Source organism: Anoplophora glabripennis, unplaced genomic scaffold, assembly GCF_000390285.2.
Source record: "Anoplophora glabripennis isolate ALB-LARVAE unplaced genomic scaffold, Agla_2.0 scaffold27, whole genome shotgun sequence".
In the NCBI taxonomy this organism is placed as follows: Eukaryota; Metazoa; Arthropoda; class Insecta; order Coleoptera; family Cerambycidae; genus Anoplophora; species Anoplophora glabripennis.
Window position 1 is genome coordinate 867,663 of NW_019416292.1, and position 21,469 is coordinate 889,131.

A 21,469-nucleotide genomic window follows, 5' to 3' on the forward strand; every position below is an offset into this window, starting at 1 on the left:
TAATAACTAACCTGTTTGTCTATTTATAGTGTTGTTTAGAAGAGCGGTTTGCTGAGCAAGATAACCACTTGGGTCTTCCATGAAAGAGGGACTTGAGGAACTCTGACTGTTATGAGGCAACTGGTTTATTATAACAGCTCTGCTTTCATTAGGTATTTGCCTGACATCGATGTTAGGGCAGGGAGCGTGACTGAGCTGGCAATTTTCCATTACGTGATATGGTCGATTCTTTACAATTTTCCCCAATTTGACCTTCTTCCTCTTGATATCTTCTTGCCATACTGTTGGAGACGGCGTGTGTTGATGAAGCGGTGGGACCCTTTCGTAGACGTTCGTAGGGTTGTGTTGGTTTGGTTGTGGACTGGCCTGATTCATAGGGACTTGATTTTGTTGTGGTTGCTGTTGGTTCATACTCTGCTGCATCCTCTGCTGCCACTGAATCTTCTGCTGGTGCTGTTGGTGTTGCACCTGGACCGACGTTGGAATCATCGGATTGCTCGGATGACTTTGCATAGCTTGAGGGCGGAATCCGTTCATCACTTGATTAAACGGTCTTATGTTTTTACTGGAGTCATATTGCTGAACCGGTGAGTACTGCTGTGGACCGTTATAGAAATGAACGTGAGGCTGTTGTTGTGGTCTTTGTTGAACATCTGGCCTGTGTTGGTTTATAATGTTATGTTGCTGATTAGATATACTGACTGGTATCATTTGAATGTTGGGCCGACCAGGACCGCTAGGTTCATTTGGTTGACCATTAATAAATATCCTTTGCTGTTGAGGTTGCTGATGTTGTTGTTGTTGTTGCACTTGAACAACATTCTGACCCTGTATAACCACCCCACCATTATTAGAATGGGGTAAGTGATTCACTGGTTGATTGTGACCTTGGTTCATGGAACCTTGCACGTTTATTATCTGCCCATTTGGTCCTATTATTTGATGGGACTGGATGTTAACCGAAGTGGGATTTGCGGGAGACATCTGAGGAATTTGTTGGTTTTGAGGTACCTGTTGATGGGATATGTTGGATTGAGGGCTGGGTTGTTGGACCATCATTGTACCATCTCCTACAACTACTGGAGAGCCAGCCATCACTCTGTGGCCAGCCTGATCCTGACACCTCACCAAGTGATGATTTTGAGGGCTCTCTGGATAACCCTGCAGACGGTTTGATACCAACTGAGGACCGTTCACTGGTGACTGGGGCCATACCTTAAGAAAGGGAATAAGTAAAAAGTCTAAGAGTAAAGAATAAATGGATAAACCAACCTGTGGGGAATTCCCGATCGCCTCCTTATTAAAACTATGTTGATTTAAAGCTAACTTTTCACGGTGTGCCAGAATTTGCGACACGGAAACTCCTCCAGCGTAGGGCAGTCCAATTTTTCTCTTCTTCCTTTTCACGTTGTACTCTGTAACAAAGATAAAAAACGAATAAGGCAGCCGTTAACAAGTTAGCGACAAAAACAAAAGTGGAAATAACCGAGGCCATTAAGATTGACCTTAATTTGATGGAGGGATCATATGTCAGCATAATAAAGTCTATTTTTATGACCGCATAACCCAATTGCCGTTCTAAGAATAAACGGCGGTAGCCAAGAACTGGCTCCGCGTGATTCACTGAATGGCTTTGTGCCTTGCTCGCATAAATTCTAAATTAGAACAGTAGTAGTATCAGCCAGGTTCCTTTGTTTTCTTCGACGAACGCTACTTTTTACTGATAATATACTGACCTGGGGCTGGGCAATCCCGGTCCCGAACGCTATTATATAACGATCGTTCATGGTCATAATTTTTACGAACGGAGGTAATACAATACGGACAATTTTGCATTATTTAATTTACATTTAAATTACACAATTATTATTGTAGTTAAAAATACATATTTATACGCCGCCACCAGTATAGTTTATTGCATGTTTAGTAAATAAAAGACATAGGCTTCTATTTTCAAATACAGACGAGCTAATACAGCTCCATTTCATCCGTTTGAAAATAACTACGGAGCTTTAGAGCGGGGCGCAAACAGACAAACAAAAACGGACTTAATTAAAATGTTATCAGCACTGAGCATAATTAAATTTCATACCGATATCATGTTTCTGCGTTTCGGAATAGATACGTTGTTAGTTTTCGCAATTAAAACGCGAACAATTAAACTTCGAAATGGCGTTTTAATTTCGTTCCACAACACTACCAACAACGAATCCACGATACGGGATGAATCTTTAATGTGAACATATATTTTAAACAGTCATACAGTTTACTATGTAAAACATGTAATTAACAGTTTTTCCGAGGGAATTTACTGGTAACGAAATTTAACTATTCTAAACGGAAGATCAATTATGCAATTTTGCCAGTATTACACTCACAAGAGACACAAGAGTCTAGATACAGTAAAATCTACTTTACTTGGATGCTTTTGGCATGTGTCCAAAAAATAAAGTGAATTACTTATTTAAATATTGCTGGTATTATGAAAGCATATAACTATTTTTTTGTAGGTTGGTAGTACTCAAGGTCTTTATACAAGACCAAGATTTTTTATTTTTTTAAACAAATTCACCTCATTTTTTGGGCAACGGATTATATCAGAGATTACTGTAATATACTGCGAAAATTATTCTCGAACTCGTTTCCTGAGACTTTCAACATAAAATAGTAATTTACCGTCCCCTCCTTGGGCAAGTTATCATTTTTTTAATGCATTTGTTTTTAAAAAACTTCTAAGTAGGTTGATAACACTTCTGAGCAAAGTATTGCAGAGAAATTGATATGCAGAATGTAAGCGTTAGGATTTCTGCATCGAAAGGCCGCGTTCGCCAGGAATTCGCCATAAAAATGACCGGTGCCTGCTCCGCGAAATCGAAATGCAGATGTTACCGAGGAGCACCGTTACTTTACGGCCTTTTCGCCGACAATACGGTAGGCCGTAAAAATTTTATTCCTGCCGTCGTCGTGAAAGCCGGTTGGCCTGAGGAATAATGTAAATCGACAATGGCCAATAAAACCTGCACATTAAAGGAGCGTTTAATAAAAAAACAACGGTCATAAGTTTATTAATGGCAAAAAGCGACCGCGTAGATCTGCCAGCGGCGATAACGCGACGTATTAACATTGTTACTGTAACTTTCCAAATAAGACGGCATAACGTCGTAAAATTTTACGACGCTGCCCATTGTTCTCACCAATATTTTATGCTATATCTATATCAGGCCACCGACAGCATATTAACTCGAATCCGTTCTTTTTTCCACAGCTCCATATACAGCGATTCTCGAGTCACACGTATACAGGAGGGAATGAATCCTTGAGAAATTTTAACACATTTATTTTTTATAGAACCATGTCCAGACAAGAGTAATGGAATAAGAATATAATGCGAATCTTGTATTTGGACGACACTCGTTGCTCTAAGTGTAAGATTCGCAGTAGATTATATAGACATAAATTAATAATTTTATAATGAAGAGAAACAATTTCTCAAAGTGTTTATAAACTTACAGAAAATACCTGAAGAATAAATAAATACTCGTAGAGGTGCAAAAACTCGACTAGCGGAAACATTTTTTCAACCGCTGACACCATCAATAGCTCGGCTGACTTTGTTTACTCAAATCGCTGTACATAAAGCTTTGCAGTTAACAGTTTCCATCGGCGATTCCATACGTTATCGCCATGTCTATTAAATTGTATTATGATTCAACTCAAAGCATTAAAAAAAGAAAGAGACTAAGAGAAAGACAAAGAAGTAACCAAGATGTGATATTTTTCATAGAAACAAAAAAAATTATAATATTAGTAACTTTACTTTGAAAACCTGTAGGTACGTATTTAATATTTTAACAAAACTGCATATACACGGGGTCCAATAAAGAATGTGGCATACTTCAAATGTAGCTACCTTGAGTAGCAGTGGTAGCACAATTTTACTTTCTTAAAAAATTGCTGGCCTTTAAGGAGGTATATCGGGTTTACTAAAATGCACTATGTCTGTGCGTCATATTTTTTTGAATTTTTTTTTTAATCTAGATTTTGAGATATTGTTGTTGAAATTTGTTCATTTTAACATTGGTTTATATGGCAAAGATTGACGGTGCGGCTCTTTTTTTGCCCATAACAGAAAAAAAAATCTAGAAATTGTGGAACAAAACTTTTCCATACAGTATTATCTTACTTTTGATGTAAAACTAATGTAAGTTTTGAACATAGTACAACTGCATTAATTAGAAATAGAAACCAATAATTGCATTTCTGTCTGACTTGAGGATTAATGTGGCAACGTCGCAATCAGCTGACAGCAAGGAGGGAAAACATTTGAAAGACTTGATAAAAACGAAATTGATTTCAAACATTATACATTTTTCCTAAATCCCATGTACATTGTTATCAACAATAAATTATCCACAACAGATTATTTTTTGTAATGTTTTTAAAAAATTAAATTAGTTAAAAAAGGCTAGGAAGCTGTGATATATTTATTGGAATAAAAAATACAGTTGATAAATCCTTTTAATATATTTAATGGTTTATAAAAACATCGCAATTATTACCCAGCAATATTTAGGGTTACATAAAGTTTTCTTTACTTAATTGATATAATTAGTAATACCTACTTGAGATAAAAGCATTTGTACAGAATAACAAAAGAACATAAATACTTCTCAGCAAACTTTATATCTAAAAAATTAGTTATAGTTGCAAAACTTTTGTAACATTACTAAAATAGAGATGAAATATACGAACAGTGAGTAATAATGTAATTTCTATCACAGAACCTTCAAAATTGCATCCAACATTTTCTTTAACTTGGACGAGAGATGGGCGCGAGTGTCATTTCATTTCTTTATAACTAAATTAACATAATTATTTTCTCGTTGTTTTACTAGTTCGAATGATTTACGGATTTTAAATAAAGGATACAAATGTTCGCGAGGATAATACGATATATTTGCTATATATATAATAATTATATTTTACATAGTTTACACACAAAACACTTTTGAACGCGTACGCATCTTTACCCGAATTTGACGCGCAATATCTCCGATGTCCAAGCTCTGTAGGTTCGCAGTGTGTACAACTACACTCGATTATTAGCGCTGTTGCCAATGAATACTTGTTGTATGTCGTTAAAATGTACCGTACCAGAGAAAAATTGAATTTAATTTTTACTCCAGTCGTCAGTTACAGACATTCCATTATTCGGGAGTATTCTTCTGATGGCAACAAACATAGCAACTAAATTTATTTATTTTATACCAATGCAATGTATGTCTACTCGTATCAAAAAGTTTGTGTTTACTGAAACAGGCTTCTGAATGTCGTACCAAAAAATTAATTTCAGGGGTCTATCCCAAAAAGTGTTGAAATTGGATTGAGGGTAGGTTGGTCTAAATAGAAAAAAATATTTAAATAAGTTGCAAATTTAGTAAAAAAAATTAAATTAGCCCTAATATTGAGCCGCTCATAACTGATTACTGTATAAATTTAATAGTGAAAATAAAGTGTTTCGAAAAATACTCACGTTTTCTCAAAATCTCTACTCCAAAAAAAAAAAACATGGCAAAAATAAACAAATTAATGTTTCTTGAGACCGAATTTGCAAACACCCTATATACCGCTTCAATTATCACTTTGTGATACAACATTGTTATATTTTTTTGTATATTTCTCGCAACACTGCAATTCCCGTTTACAATTGTATACGTTTGTTCAGAAAAACCTGTATACGGACAACCGCAGCACATCAACTCGAATCCCCTTTTTTGCCAGATCCGATATATCGGAGACGGTTGTCGTTGTCGACGTCATAAAGCTGTCATAATAAAGATCTGCGACTCGCCTTAATGGCCTAACGCCTGCATTTTGTAATTCAATTTTCCCGTGATTTATCTAGCTACAAGACCGCCACTAATTCCCAATTAAGATTTCTTGACGAGCCCATTCTGTTTTATCGCCGGACGGACTTCGTTTCGGCCCGTTTTTATCAAATTTACGACCATCGATAAAGTACGTGTAATTCCAATTAAACTTATTGACGTCAGGTAAATAATAAATCACCTACAAGAAGGGCAAATAATGAGCTGTAAGGGAAGTTCCTAATGCCGAAGTACAAAAAAAAGCAGCAGGGGCTGCAGCAGCAGCGTGTCCTTGAGTGTATACTATTTACAAACTAGCTTATATAACCAGCGAGCGCAATAATCAAGTCAGTGTTGCCATCTGAGTCAATAAAAAGTGAGCGGCGAAATATTTCTAGAGAGCGGCAGTTTCAGCTATCTTGGATCTCTCTGTATAAGTACTGAGCATCAAGAGCAACTTTATTTCAAAGGTATTAAAATGACAACATCTTTATAGAAAATGTATGATATAACACAGAAAATATCTCTAATTTTTATATAAAGATCGGCATCGCCTCTAACGGCCTTAGAACCCACAAAATGTATCAAAATCATTATTTGGAGAGGTTTAGAGGTTCTGATAGATGTGAACTGGCAAAACAACGAGAAAATAATTATGTTAATTTAGTTCTAAAGAAATGAAGTGACACTCGCGCCCATCTCTCGTCCAAGTCAAAGAAAATGTTGGATGCAATTTTGAAGGTTCTGTGATAGAAATTACATTATTACTCACTGTTCGTATTTTTATCTCTATTTTAGTAATGTTACAAAAGTTTTGCAACTATAACTAATTTTTTAGATATAAAGTTTGCTGAGAATATTTATGTTCTTTTGTTATTCTGTACAAATGCTTTTATCTCAAGTAGGTATTACTAATTATATCAATTAAGTAAAGAAAACTTTATGTAACCCTAAATATTGCTGGGTACGGATTACGATGTTTTTATAAACCATTAAATATATTAAAAGGATTTATCAACTGTATTTTTTATTCCAATAAATATATCACAGCTTCCTAGCCTTTTTTAATTAATTTAATTTTTTAAAAACATTACAAAAAATAATCTGTTGTGGATAATTTATTGTTGATAACAATGTACATGGGATTTAGGAAAAATGTATATGTTTGAAATCAATTTCGTTTTCATCAAGTCTTTCAAATGTATTCCCTCCTTGCTGTCAGCTGATTGCGACGTTGCCACGTTAATCCTCAAGTCAGACAGAAATGCAATTATTGGTTTCTGTTTCTAATTAATACAGCTGTACTATGTTCAAAACTTACATTAGTTTTACATCAAAAATAAAATAATACTGTGTACTATCTACGGAAAAGTTTTATTTCAGAATTTCTACATTTATTTCTCAGTTATGGGCAAAAATGAGCCGCAGTCCATCTTCGCCATATAAACCTATGTTAAAATGAATAATTTTCAACAACAATATCTCAAAATCTAGATTCAAAAAAAAATTAAAAAAATATGACGCACAGAGGGAGCACTGGGTAATACGCTATATAAATTTCAAGTACATCTGTGCATTTTAGTAAACTCGTTATACCTCCTTAAATACGAACAATTAATTTTTATGGTTTTACTTTTCAATGACGTGAATTTTAATTCCTTAAAAATCCACGACTAAAAAAAATATTTATTTTTTGGTGCAATAAATGCCTTTTAAACTTGTAAAGTTTAATTGCAGTTCATTATCAGTATTAAGTGATATTATTAGAATTAGAAACAAATCCCTCGACAAAAAAAAATATGGCAAAATATTAATCCAGAATATAACTTTGAGGTTATGTACAGACGGACACAAATAAATTTGCACTTCTGACTCAGATAAAGCTGCGCGAAAATGAGAAAGAACACATTCGGCAAGAACACATGACATATGCGCGCGATTTAGGATAGGAACGTTTCTCTTGCCTAAGTGTGCTTTAGTGGGTAGAGCTGTCTCAGATGCAAACTTATTTGTGGCGGTATGTACCTCTGTTAATGTCGAGTGTTCGAAAAAGTGTCACAGCATCCCAAATTTTTTGTGCTTATAGTTTCCATCCACTGTTATTTACAGTTTGACCACGGCAGTTATTTAGAAATTCCGACGCCTATGATCTCCATAAACAATCATCCTCAGCGCATCTTGAAAATGAATGGATTGGTTATATCAATTAAATTATAATTAAAGGTGTTCATCATCGTTTACTTAAATATCGAATTAATTCCAGTACCTTTCAACCCCTCGCCACCCCCCGCCAACGACTAATCCATTAAAACAAAGCAATCGAAAAACGGGGCACCGTTTAATCAAAGTAGCCCAGATCGAGTTCCGAGAGGCCCGAGTTAATTAAAACAATCCATCGATTCGAAACGTAGGCGTCTTCTGAATTATGCTTTAATCAAAGCCGGAAATACCGGAAAGGCCCGCAATATTCGGGGGGGCGGGCGCCGGGAGATGGAGAATTTACGACCGACCCAAATCTTACCGGCGATATTCGAACTAATTTGAATTTATTCTCGATTAATTACGGGGGGAAACGAATAGGGAGCGCGAACAAACGGACGTTAATGATAGAAATAACGATAAAAGGCCGACCTAAAAAGGAAAACTCTTAGCGGTGAACTTTCCTGGAAAGGGATCCTTTTAGATATTGAAATTGATAAAATTTAATACAATAATATCTATCATTTTCAGGTAAATATAAGTTAAAAGAAATGAATTAATTTCACAGAGGGGGTTCTGAACAACCTTCCTATTGCCAGATAAACAGTATAAATAAACACCCTGTATGTAACCTTTGTTTGCAGTAAGAGGATCATCTGTATAATTTCGTAAGAGGAATGTTGCAACATCCTGTATATTAAAGAATGTATTTTTCAAGTCTATCTAATAATAAACTTTATACTAAATTTTGATATTGCTAGGTCTTTCCAGGTACATTTTTAAAATGGTCCAATTGACAAAGATATAAACTCTAATTAGTTAAATTTTTTCAATTATTTGTCAAATATTTAACAAAAATATGATTATTTAAAAAATTATAAAAATTACAGAGCGGCAATATGATTTGCAACACATTTTTATTTATAATTTTCCATAAAACTTTTTTTGTTTAATAATGATTGCTTGTCTGAATATTAAATAAGGGTAATTCAGATGTACAGATATTTTCTGTTCTGAAAAACTTGCATTATTTTAATCATCCAGGATTAAAAAAATTTATACATTTTTTGAAAAATATGTGGAATTTTTAGTCAAATTCTAAGTGTTAAATTAAATTTACACAAAATCAGAAAATATTTACTTTTTTGATGAAATTATTAAGAACTGGGTTATGAGAGTTAATATATTCTTCATTAATAATACTGATAAAGTTGCAAAAATTTATATTTCTAGTTCGGCAAAACTAAATTTATATAATCACCCCCTTGACCGAACCTTTTGGGGATTATTTAGTTTTTTTTTCTTTTCTCAATGTGGCAGAAATACCCCGTGAAATTAAAATATTCTTTTTTAAATTTGATTTTATTTCGAAACTTTTTGAAGTTGGCTAATAAATTCCCATATTCTTTGAAAAACACAAGTAAAATTTTTAATTTTGCCAGATTAATAAAGTAAATCTCTTCCAAATTAAAAATTTACCAGTACCTATATTTAAGTAGTGCTTACTTAGTAGAGACGTAAAAATTATCAGAAACATTTTTTTTATAATTATGCTCACATGTGCATATAATCGTACTTTAATTCAAATTTTTGTTCACTATGTTTAGAGAAAGCTTTTGTTTAAAAACAAATTAATTTAAGATATTATTAAATTTGAGTAGTCTCACCTCAGGGTAAGGTTCTGAAAAGATTAGTAAACTAATTTTAAAATATTACACTGATTGATGAATTTAGATATTTAATTTTGAGAAGGCAAATACAAAAAAAAATTATATTTGAATTTTAATTGACTAATTATTCTATTTCTTGTAAAAAAAATTTCTAATTCATTTAATGACTTGAATTCACTATATTTCCAATTAAATAAAATGTGATTGGCTAACACTTAATTTTATTTTTTTTATTTTACCAACATTATCCAATCTTCGATGAATAAAAATTTTCTTAAACTATACCTACGCCACGCCTTAATCTAACTTAATTAAATAACAATATCCAATTATTCGGATTTCAACATTAAATCTAATACAAGTTTGTTTTATATTAAGGTTTTATACCTTTCTGTCACTGTCTAACACTCTTATTTCTTATCTTGTTGGTCCTTTCTCTCCTCTAATGCTTTTCTGAACCGTCTAGCACGACTTCTGTCCTTGTCTTGTCATCTGTCATGCAATTCCTTGTTATTTATCTTCTTCCTAATATTTCTTTATTACAACTCCCTGGTCGGTGACTTTATTAGGTGTGGGCGTACTCGATACTGGTTATTGCTCTATAACATTTAACTTATTTCGTTATTGGACTTACTTTGACTTCTCTTGGCCTTAATCTTCAATTGATTTAGTTTTTGTGATTATGTTTTCATCTATTCCTTCTTATATGTGGTTTTCTTTACTAACTAGACTTGTTTCTTTATGGTTATTAAATTATCTTCCTTTTTAAAATTCAAAATATAATTTCTACAACTTTTGCTGTCATCCCAATTTTATTATTTTTTAATTTTATTTCATGATTTGAAATTTTCAACCGACTATTTGCGCGACCACTTTTGGACGTAACAGTGCGCCGTAAATAAAATGAAAATAAATGTCCCAGTTAAAGCGGCGTTTCGGTATTGCTTCGCTGGGCTCAAATTGGATTAGTCGGATACGTACATATGCGAATGCATCGCGAAACCATCCAACGACGTAGCCCGAAAACCCAACCAGCCGAACACTTTCGGTTGCCCCGAAGTTTATTAAGTTAACGGAAAATATGATTAGTGTCCGCAAAAGGGTCGCCGCAACCCGGATTCCCGATTTTGTGCGAGGGGGAGCGTTTGTAAACACGCGCCGCACAACGCGATAGTCTTTTTTTCGGTCGGTCAAATTCCCGCCAAAGTTTTTTACAAAGTTCCCAGTCGCCCGCAAACACCAGAGATGCAAAAATTGAAAATTCACCTCAGTTTCGGATTTCGGAAAATAAAAATTCCGAAAAAATGTAAAATTCGAACTGAGGAACAGCAATACCGAATTAGAATGTCAAATTAGACTACAAGTCCATCACCTGTTCCAGGCGATTATAATAAAAAGGTAAGCAAGATCCAAAGAGGTCAGTTGCTTCAACCTAAAGCGGACTTTGTTACAGGATCTCTGCGAACCCATCAAGGAACGTGATTGGACGTCGACCCTGGTAATTGCCGTTCAGTAACCAAGAACAGATAAAGATCCCAGGGGATACACCAAACTCCTAGAAGCTTCCCAAATTCATAGGTGCTCGTAGAAGGACTATCCAACATTTTTGCTAGTCTCATTTTATCGTTTCGTTAGTTTAGTCGTGAGATAAATATTTTTCTCCGCATCTTCCATACAGCGAGCGCAAAGCGTTAACTTTACGACTATCTCTCAGGTGGAAATCTCGCAGCTTACTTTACGCCCGACTTCGCAGGATAAACATCGTTAGTTTGACAATTATTAGGTGTCGTTGTTTCTTTGTCGAGCGGTATATCGCGGCGATAGTGCCGTATCATTTCGCTAGAAATTAAATTTATGTGGGGAATATTATCGTCGCGGATCGTGAGCCATAACTCGAACGGCATCGGCGTTCCATGTCAGGAATGCCAAGAGGTCAACCCGCCGATGAACAACAGTTTGGGGCATTTACATAAACGTACAGTATATAATGCCGAGGTTGTTGTGTTTTATTTATGGTGCGGAGAGTGTGGCCGGTGTGAGAACAGAATGCATTATTCTAATAACCTGCACGCCCACTTTGTAAATAGAAAAATTTCTTCGGCGGCCCCTCCTCGCCCACCAATGTCAGTGCCGCGCGCCAACCAATTTGTTTTAGTTTGCTTACAATGCAATGCCGTCCGGCCGGCCTCGTATTTTTACATATTTCATTACACGCATCGCGACCCACCTGTTCCAGATAGCCTGAATTTTTTTGTTTTATTTATAACTCCGGCCGTTCAGATAAGGTCTGATACGGTCCCCAGATAAATTAATAACAGCGCTGTTATTGCGGCGGAATGCGCCGCAAGGTAATTAAAAGACGAAATACGGACGTCACGGTAATTAAGAACCGTTTTAATTACGGCGAAAAATGGGCGAAAATTTATGCGTCTTGGCAATAGAGTCGTTTTCATAAGGACCTATACTTACAGGGTGAACAGTGCTGCAGTTTACTATGCTAGGACATGAGGATTATAAAAGTTAAACTTGAAAATTTTACACCTGTCATTTCAAGCCAATTACATACTGTAATTTCGACAGTTGCCCATGGCAACCTTCAAATTTTTCGGAAATTGTTTTCCTCCTGCAAACAAAATTAATAAGTGGAAATTTTTTTTGACAGCTATCATATGGTTCAAAAATCAGTACCTATCCAGAATTTTGCTTTGTAATGTTTTTATTTATTTTAAAATAATAAATAGATACAAATAATTATTTACCAAATATTTGTTCCGAGATTTCTTCTATTAACGCTAAATGTTTTTGAAATTCTGGCTGGAACTCTTCTCTTCGCAACGGAGAGTAACGAGGAGCGTAATTATTACCTTCATCTTTCATTTCCATCAGATGTCTGTGTTTCATAAAATATATGTAATAATTTGATGAAATTTTGTTCTGCTGAACCCTGGTTTATGTAAAAAAGATGGAATATCTTACTCCAAAATCTCTTGAATAGCTGCGAAAAGGTTTTCTTGATACGGACTGATTCCAGTTTTTTTCAGTAAATATGGCAAATACTTTAAATTTTTATGAGACATAAGAATGTCCCCTATTTCGGTGCAAGAATTACATATACTATAAGGTTTTAAATTAATTTTTTGGTTGGGCACTGCCATGATTTAATTGTAAACAATTAGAAGCTAGAGAAAATTACTGTCAATGTGACGTATAGCGAAGACGATTTTGACATCAGAAGCCTAAGCCTACTTGATTGCAGTTATGATTTTTTAAGAATCATTGATATATTGTCATAGACATCGGTTTTCCACAAAAACTTACTTTCCTTCTATTTCAGTAATACTAAGTATATATTATACTGCAAACATAATTATCTGAATTCAAAAATTAAATGCCTTTTTTATTACTAAAGTGAATGTAATGTGCTGTTTTTTATATTTAATAAGGATCATTAATAAACTGTCATAGACATCGCATTTCTACAAAAACTTACTTTCCTTCTATTTTAGTAATACTAAGTGAATTGTACTGCAAAGATAAATATTTGAATATAAAAATTAAATTCATTTTTTTATTACTAAAGTGTTTTGAATGTGTTTTTTATGTTGTAATAAGAATCATTGATAAACTGCCATAGACATCATTTTTCTACAAAAACTTACTTTTCTTCAATTTTAGCAATACTAAGTGAATTGTATTGCAAAGATAAATATTTAAATTTAAAAATTAAATGCCTTTGTCATTACTAAAGTGAAAGGAATGTATGTGTTTTTTTATGTTTTAAAAAGAATCTTTGATAAACTGCCATAGACATCGCTTTTCTACAAAAACTTACTTTCCTTCTATTTTAGTAATACTAAGTGAATTGTATTGCAAAGGTAACTATTTGAATTCAAAAATTAAATGTCTCATTTATTATTAAAGTGAAAGGAACGGGTTTTATGACGTGGAAAATGATAGTGCTACGCTTTTTGGCGAGGAACCCCCTTAAGACGCTTTTTTCGTGGGCCCCCTTGTCCTTGGAGCCAAAAAATTGGTCGCATATTTGAATTTCTTAAAATAAAAATTTCTTAAAAAAATATAAAATTTTGAAAATAAATCAATTTTTTTAATTTTTTTCGATATTTGAAATATTCTATGTAAAACTGTTAAAAAGAGAACATGAATAAATTTTAAAAATTTTTGAAAAATTTAAGTTTTTTATTTAAAAATTGATTTTTTCAAAATTTTGAATTTTTTTTTTCGTTATTTGATGACTATTTAACGCGAAACTGTGAGAAAAGTAAGAAAAAAAATTCTTCTTAATCAGTACCTAATTGATGTTTAAGGAGCAACAAACCTGTTCCTTTAATTTTTTATAAAACTGATGATTCTGGAAAAGAAATCGGTTAGACCGACCAATTTCAAAATTTACAGGCCTCATGGGCATGCACTGAGCAAAAAAAAACATACAAATATTGGCACTTTTCGCAATATTTGCAAAGTAATTTTTTTGAACTTTTCCAGTGAGCATAAAAAAAAATTCTCAAACATAGCATAGCCCTTGAAAGATTGATTCTGGTTTCTAAAACCCATCTTCCGCTCGCTGTACGATCATTAGTCCATGAGATTTCGATGGTCAAAAAAAAAGGTGACTTTTCACTTAATACCGATATCTCAATGAGAAATAATCGTACAGAATATAAAAAAAGATCAAATTGAAGCTGATGAATCAGGCTAAAAGACCCTGGCATTGATTAAGCCAGAAAAACATTTTCTGAGCCCACGTGCAGTTTTGAAAAAAAAAATTGTAAAATTTTTGCCTTGCATTATTTCTTTTGATTGTGCCGAGTGATGCTCAAAAAATTTTTTATCTCAAGATTTCAAAACAAGTTTTTTAAAGCTTCAAGATGCTTCTTTTTTTCCCGATATGACCATTATTCTTTCAAAAATCGCTAAAAAAAATTGGTAGAAATTTGTCTGCTCCTTTAATTTTTTTGCTCAGTTTATGTTAAAAACTATATGGACAGATAATAAAAGATGTTTTCATAACAATGAGATTTTGTTAAAAAAATGTCACTAATAATGAATCGGAAAATTAACTTTTAAACAATAAAATGTAATTTTATATTCAAAAATATCCAGTTAAAGTCGATTGATATGAATATTATTGAGGTGCCTGTTGGGCATCCAATTTTTAACAGAATATATCTTCCACATTCGGGCACTTCCAGGAAGCGAATTTTTCCCACATGAAAAATATACACTCGCCCAATTCGGCCCATTACTCTCGACACACTTTGTGTTTACAATTTCTTGCCGTGCCTTTGCTTTTATTGCCGCAATAATTTTAAATTCCGTTAGATTTATCGCCGCTAGCCGGCGAATTTGTTTAAATTTATTTCCGAAACGTAAAAATTTCGCGCCCGCATTCCTCCGCAGCCGCTCTAAATCCATTAGCCGGATATTTCAGCAATATTACCGCATAATTTAAACCGCAACGGCCGCCGCGTTCGCGAAAGCGAGTACCGCGGCACTACATCACCACGTTTTACGAATTAATGAAACGCTGAAAAATTCCGGATACACATTTCTCATTGTGGGCCTCACGGAAAAGAAATCCGTTTTTAAATTGGCACTGCATAAACAAAATGTTAATCTACATTCAAGACTGTTTCGACTTACTTTCAAATAAGTAGCTGAGGTGCGGAAAACGCTATAAAATCTGAAATTTCAGTTTCTAAATAGAAGAAAAGTGGGCGGAAATCCGATGCCCCCAATATGAAAGTCCACAATAGGAATCTGACGAATTCGTCAAGAGGTGCGATTGAACGTCGACCCTGGTCATGTCCAAATCATTAAGAGGCTGATCAGTGAGAGATTCTCAACAACGTACATTCTCTGAGTACGGTGCGTTGTTAGAGGAATTCTCAGTAACCCAATTCCTCGGCATCGAGGCCCAGCTAGCTACTACCGCTAGAAGGACGAGATACGACAATACCTAAGTACGTATATAATTGAAAATTTAAATAACCGGATAACGAGTAGGTGGTTACGCCGCAGAAAAGTAATCACCAGTGGCACACGTCACCGTACGCTCAACGGGATACGGCCCGGTCGATCGGAAAGCAAACGTTCTTCTGCAACGGTGCGTCGACGGCATCTCGAAGGCAATATCCAACTCTCGGAGGAGATTGTGTATCTGGTTTTATCGCCGCATCTCCAGTTGGCCGCGTCGTGCTCTGTACACACACGTTCTACCGCACAAAAAGTCGAAGATTGAAAATTAATCTGGCAGCTCGGGTGCGGCCGACCGAGACTAAAGTTTTGATTTATTCATTTCTCCGACGCTCTCCCGTACGGGTAAACAATAATTGCTTCGAGTAAGTTTCCCCGGAGAGCGAGATTTATCTCGCGATGAGACCGCAAAAAGTTCGCTGGCGTTCCTCTTCGTCCCATTATTGAGCCGTTAGATGACTGGCTTGATTAATTACGGAATTTTCCTATTCTCGAACAACGCCTGTCCGAAAATAGGGCGGATTCGCGGGAGGCGATTAATCAGCGAAGCCGCAGGTAATGGCGAAAGAAGCGATTCGTCCAAATCCCGGATAAACGTAGTAATTGAACTGCTAATAATAAAGGAATCTTCCATCCTCGTAATAATACAACAAGAAGTGGTGAGCAAAACTGAATTCGGTTTCAGTATTCACCAGATCAACAATTCTCCGTCTTTAACTGTGGCATATAAGTAGTAGAAATTGGTTTCTTAAACAAACCATAAATTAATAAAAACTTGTAAACTCTATTTTGTTCTCGTTTTTATACAAAAACAGAACGAAATTGATGTAAAGACCGATTGCTTCTCCCACTGAAGCTAAAAAAAATCTAGACTAGACATGTGATAAAATAAACGCATTAAATGCGACAGTCGACTTAAGGATATTCGATATCAAAAACCTAAAAAATTATGCTCTTACACACAGGCTCTTATGGGAGTTGGGAAAAAACTTTAATCAAACGTGAATATTGCTCTTAAAATTGGTTAGGATCGGGAAAATAAAATTGTAATTAAAGAATTAGATATTACTAATCAATTTAAAACAATAAAAATATGCACCTAACGTATTGACAAATTTCAACAAACATCTGATCCAATGAAAGGAAATATGGCTGTACGCTGTATTTAACTCGAATAGCTCGATTATACAGGGACGGAAAGTCCTCAATAGAAATCCATGCGATAGAGAAGGATGGCTATAATGAAGGCGTCTCATAGTCACCGCCCGTTTCGCCCTTCCGCAAATAAGATCCACTTCCACTTGTAATTCAGCGACCGGTGGTCATCTTTGTTTTCGTCGTTTTGCTTTTTTTTAATAGATGTCACTACTTATACAATTTCGACTTCGTATTCCGATATGTTAATACAATCCGTTAACAGAGGGCAGCCTTAGAAAGAGAGATGCTAGATCTACAGATTTTTTTTTGGAATTGAGGAAATAGGGAATTTTGCTTTATTTCTTGGGATTTTTAAGTCATTTTAAAAAGTATACTTAAATAACAACTAAATGCAGCTGAGCACTATACTCCATTTGAATAACTTCTCAGTAGGGGAAACAAGGTCACTAGATTTACAAACAGAGGTATCTACTAGCTACTGTAAGAAGTTTTCTTTGTTACGCGTTGTGCTGCCCTCTGTTAACGGATGGTATTAACATATCGGAATACGGAAGTCGAAATTGTATAAGTAGTGACATCTATTAAAAAAAAGCAAAACGACGAAAACAAAGATGACAACCGGTCGGTGAATTACAAGTGGAAGTGGATCTTATTTGTGGAAGGGCGAAACGGGCGGCGACTATGAGACGCCTTCATTATAACCGTCCTTCTCTATCGCACGGATTTCTATGACTTACTTTATTGCTCTCATGTAACGGCCGATGAACCTTGGGGACTTTCCGACCCTGTAGACTATAAAATTATTCCATGTAGTAATAATTAATATTAAATAAATTTTTCGTGATCTAATGCAATATAATAGCAATTTGAAACAAAAATTGAAAGCAGTTCTTTGCAAAACGCACAGTATAGATATTCTGTCAGAATCTTCAATTTGACAATGCGACGTCTCACTACCATACACTGAGCTTCTTGATAGTTATCATATGGGTTCTCGGTTTGCGCATTTTATTTTTTTCTCATCAATCCACATTCTATCTGTTTCATACGCATTTTATATTGCATTTCAGTCATTACTATTCCTTTGTATCTTGGATGTTCATTTATGATTACGGTATACGCGCTAAGCACAGTTGACAAGCTCCTAATGAATAAATACACACTTTTATTCAAATAAAAAGTTAATTGCCATGCATTAAGGTGGCCATATTCCCTGGCCGAGAAATGGTGAAATTTCTGGTACTGAAATATTGAAAAGTAAAACGTGTAGAACAAAAGTAAGCACAAAAATAAAATCCTTGATGTTTTATTTATTCATTGTTACCATTTAAATTTACCCAAATAAATTAATAACTAAAAAAAGCGTTTGTAAAACATGCGTTTTCTGTTTATCCTAACCCCACATTTTAAGAATTATTTTCACGTACTTATAAATAANCAGATCAACAATTCTCCGTCTTTAACTGTGGCATATAAGTAGTAGAAATTGGTTTCTTAAACAAACTATAAATTAATAAAAACTTGTAAATTTCGCTCTCGTTTTTATACAAAAATAGAACGAAATTGATGGAAAAACCCGATTGCTTCTCCCACTGAAGCCAAAAAAAATCTAGACGTCGCGTGATAAAATAAACACATTAAATGCGACAGTTGACTTTTTGTGGATTGCGTTTTTTGGAAATAAAGTCGCGAGAGTAGTATTTGGTTAATTTTTATTTAATTATATACCAAAAACAGTGACTCGGAAAATTACTGTCAAACCCACAGTTTCTTATAGACAATCAAAATTTTGCGAGATATTTTGAAAAAATTTTGAATTTTTGTTTGGAATTTTGATTATATTTTTGATCAGTAACATGGCAATTTCAATAAATTCGGGCAACTGGGAGTATTAATGATGAAAAACTCAAATATTTACTTAGTTTTTTGTTTAATGTTAAAGGGCGTCACATACAGTGTTGTACCTGAATTTAAATAACCATAACTTTTTTGTGTCGCACTGTATGTCATTTGTGACTATATATACCTATTTTCCATTCAATTTTACGAACAAAAGGTACTCTTAGTATTTGTCGCTGAAAAACGAGTTTAAAGTTAAATCTGCGTTGGAATTTTGTTAAGTTGAATCATTAAAAGTTTTTGAAAAACAAGTTAAAAAATGTGTCTTTTATTGATTGTATTGCGATGTGACAAACTTAGATCATTTACAAGACTAAGACTAAACTAGTTCTACAAAATAATAACAATAACAATAATCTTTATTGCCCAACAGTTATAAACCATTTACAGAGCAAGCAAATAATAATTTTAGAAACAATTAAGTAGTGCCTAAATACAAATCAAATATAGACATACACACATATACACACATACCAAAGATGAAATAACAGTGCAAATGTTATAGTGATGCCTGTGCAACATTTCTTAATTCATTCATACCGCAAAAAAATATATCACATACTTCAGAGATTGCATTCCCATAAGAACTCATTACATTGATTGGTGCCTTCGACAATAAATTTGTACGAGCCCTTCTGCATGAAAAAGTTCTACTATGCCTGGATGTACGACTGGGAACATTTATATTCAATTGAGAGAGTAGCACTAATGAATCAATGTTACCATGTAGCAACTTGTGCAAGAATTGAACAGCCATTAATTTTCTACGTTTCTCCAAAGATGTAAAATTAAATCTATCTAATAACGCAGAGTAGTTATAATCTCTTTCGGGATAATATCCATCGATCTTATATGCTAAATATTTTAAAAAATGCTTTTGAATCTTTTCAATAGCCATAATGTACTTCATGTATACAGGGCTCCATATTAACGATGCGTATTCCAATTTCGTTCTTACCAAACTAAAATATAAAGATGTTAATACAGACGCATCAGTAAAGCCCTTACAGTTGCGAATGATAAATCCTTGAGTAGTGTAGGCTGATTTAATTATGTTATTTATGTGACAACCAAATGAAAGCCGATGATCGAAGCAAACACCCAAATCTCTTATGCTGTCAGCTCTTTCTAATATTACATTGTTGATAGCATACGGATGCTGCAATACGTCAGATTTACGACTAAATGTTAAGACTTTACATTTTGAAATATTCAGAAAAAGCTTATTCATTTGACACCACATTTCGAGACGTTGGATTTGCTGTTGCAACGTATCACAATTATGAAAACTGGATATCCGAGAATATAACTTCAAATCATCGGCAAACATCAACTTTTCATAGGTTAGCACACTGCACAAATCGTTAATAAAAATCAAGAATAGCAATGGCCCCAAATTAGATCCCTGAGATACTCCACTAGTAGAAATATAGATGTTGGAACAGAACCCATTGTAACAAACATATTGTTTTCTCTGCGTCAAGTAAGATTTGAATAGCTCAAGAAAACTGTTATGGAGACCTAAATTCGAAAGTTTATTAAGCAATATACTATAACTAATCTTATCAAACGCTTTAGAAAAATCTGTGAATATGGAATCCACTTGTCCCCTTTCATCTAATGTCTCACATAGAAATTGACTAAAAACTGCCAAATTGCTTGTTGTTGATCTAAAGTTCATAAAACCATGTTGATGAACTGAAATAAGATTTTTTGCAGACATAATAAAATAAGTTAATAACGTTTACAATAATTGCTAAAACAATAATTTTATTTGGACGCTCTATATCTCAAGAACTAAGCCGTTGCGGACCCAACTTTTTGTCTTAAAATTAGTCAAAGATTCTCCCTTTAAAGTTTGTACAATTATTTATCAAACTATACTGCCGTACATCTTTAGGTACAGCAGTTTGGGTAAATACTGGTAAACAAACCAGCCGAACTATCGCTGAAGTCAGTGGTTCTAAAAATGTTTCTTCGTAGTAGCGTAAAAATTCAGATGGTATTTAAAAAAAACCCTTTTTGCTGTTAAGTCACCTCTAAAACAAGAATCTTGACAAATTTCGAACTCTCATTTCTCATTATAACGCATTTTAAGACCGCTTCGTTCGCCTTCAGCCATTCAATAGCGTGCAAAACGGATCAATTGCATTTAATACAAAGCCGGACATCGACGATACGCCCGGCCTTCGATCACAATTATGACAAGCCGACTCCCCTAATAAGGAGAACTCAATTTGGAGCCCGTCGACGGGCGGCAACAATACGAGCCGTAAAATCCGCAGCGCGTGCATCGTTCCCATATAAATCCGAGGGCCGATAAGTTATAAAACGGACAGAAGTGAAAGCCGGGCGGAGAGCGCGCGAAGGTAAGTAAAAAACGGCGGCCGCGGAGCTCATATCTGGCCTTAATAATTGTCTGGAGGCCAAACACGATAAGTCGATGAAAGAAAAGAACCAGCGCCGTATATGGCGATGCCCACATCGAAATTAAATTAACCGATTCCCGGTGGGAGCGATCTCGGTCACGATCTCGTAGAGACGGGGCCTCGGTGGCTCCCGAAATGCGTACCTGATCTCTCAGAACTCTTCGAAGTACCTTATTTCATTTGAAACTTACTACATCTCGAGAGGCCACGAGCGAAATATCTAAAATCGTCACACTTTCGAATTTCCAACTGA

General features: G+C 34.6%; 1 protein-coding gene across 3 annotated transcripts in view; it reads right to left on the reverse strand.

Moving 5' to 3' along the window:
* LOC108910260 (nuclear receptor coactivator 6) overlaps positions 1 to 21,469 on the reverse strand; it is a 349,573-nt gene that overhangs the window by 19,757 nt on the left and 308,347 nt on the right. For all 3 annotated transcript variants that reach the window (XM_023457471.1, XM_018714817.1, XM_023457472.1), the window contains exons 6-7: positions 1,273 to 1,415; positions 12 to 1,215 (exon numbers count right to left, since the gene is read on the reverse strand). In XM_023457471.1, coding sequence (XP_023313239.1) covers positions 12 to 1,215; positions 1,273 to 1,415 — 1,347 coding nt within the window. The remainder of the gene's footprint in view (positions 1 to 11; positions 1,216 to 1,272; positions 1,416 to 21,469) is intronic.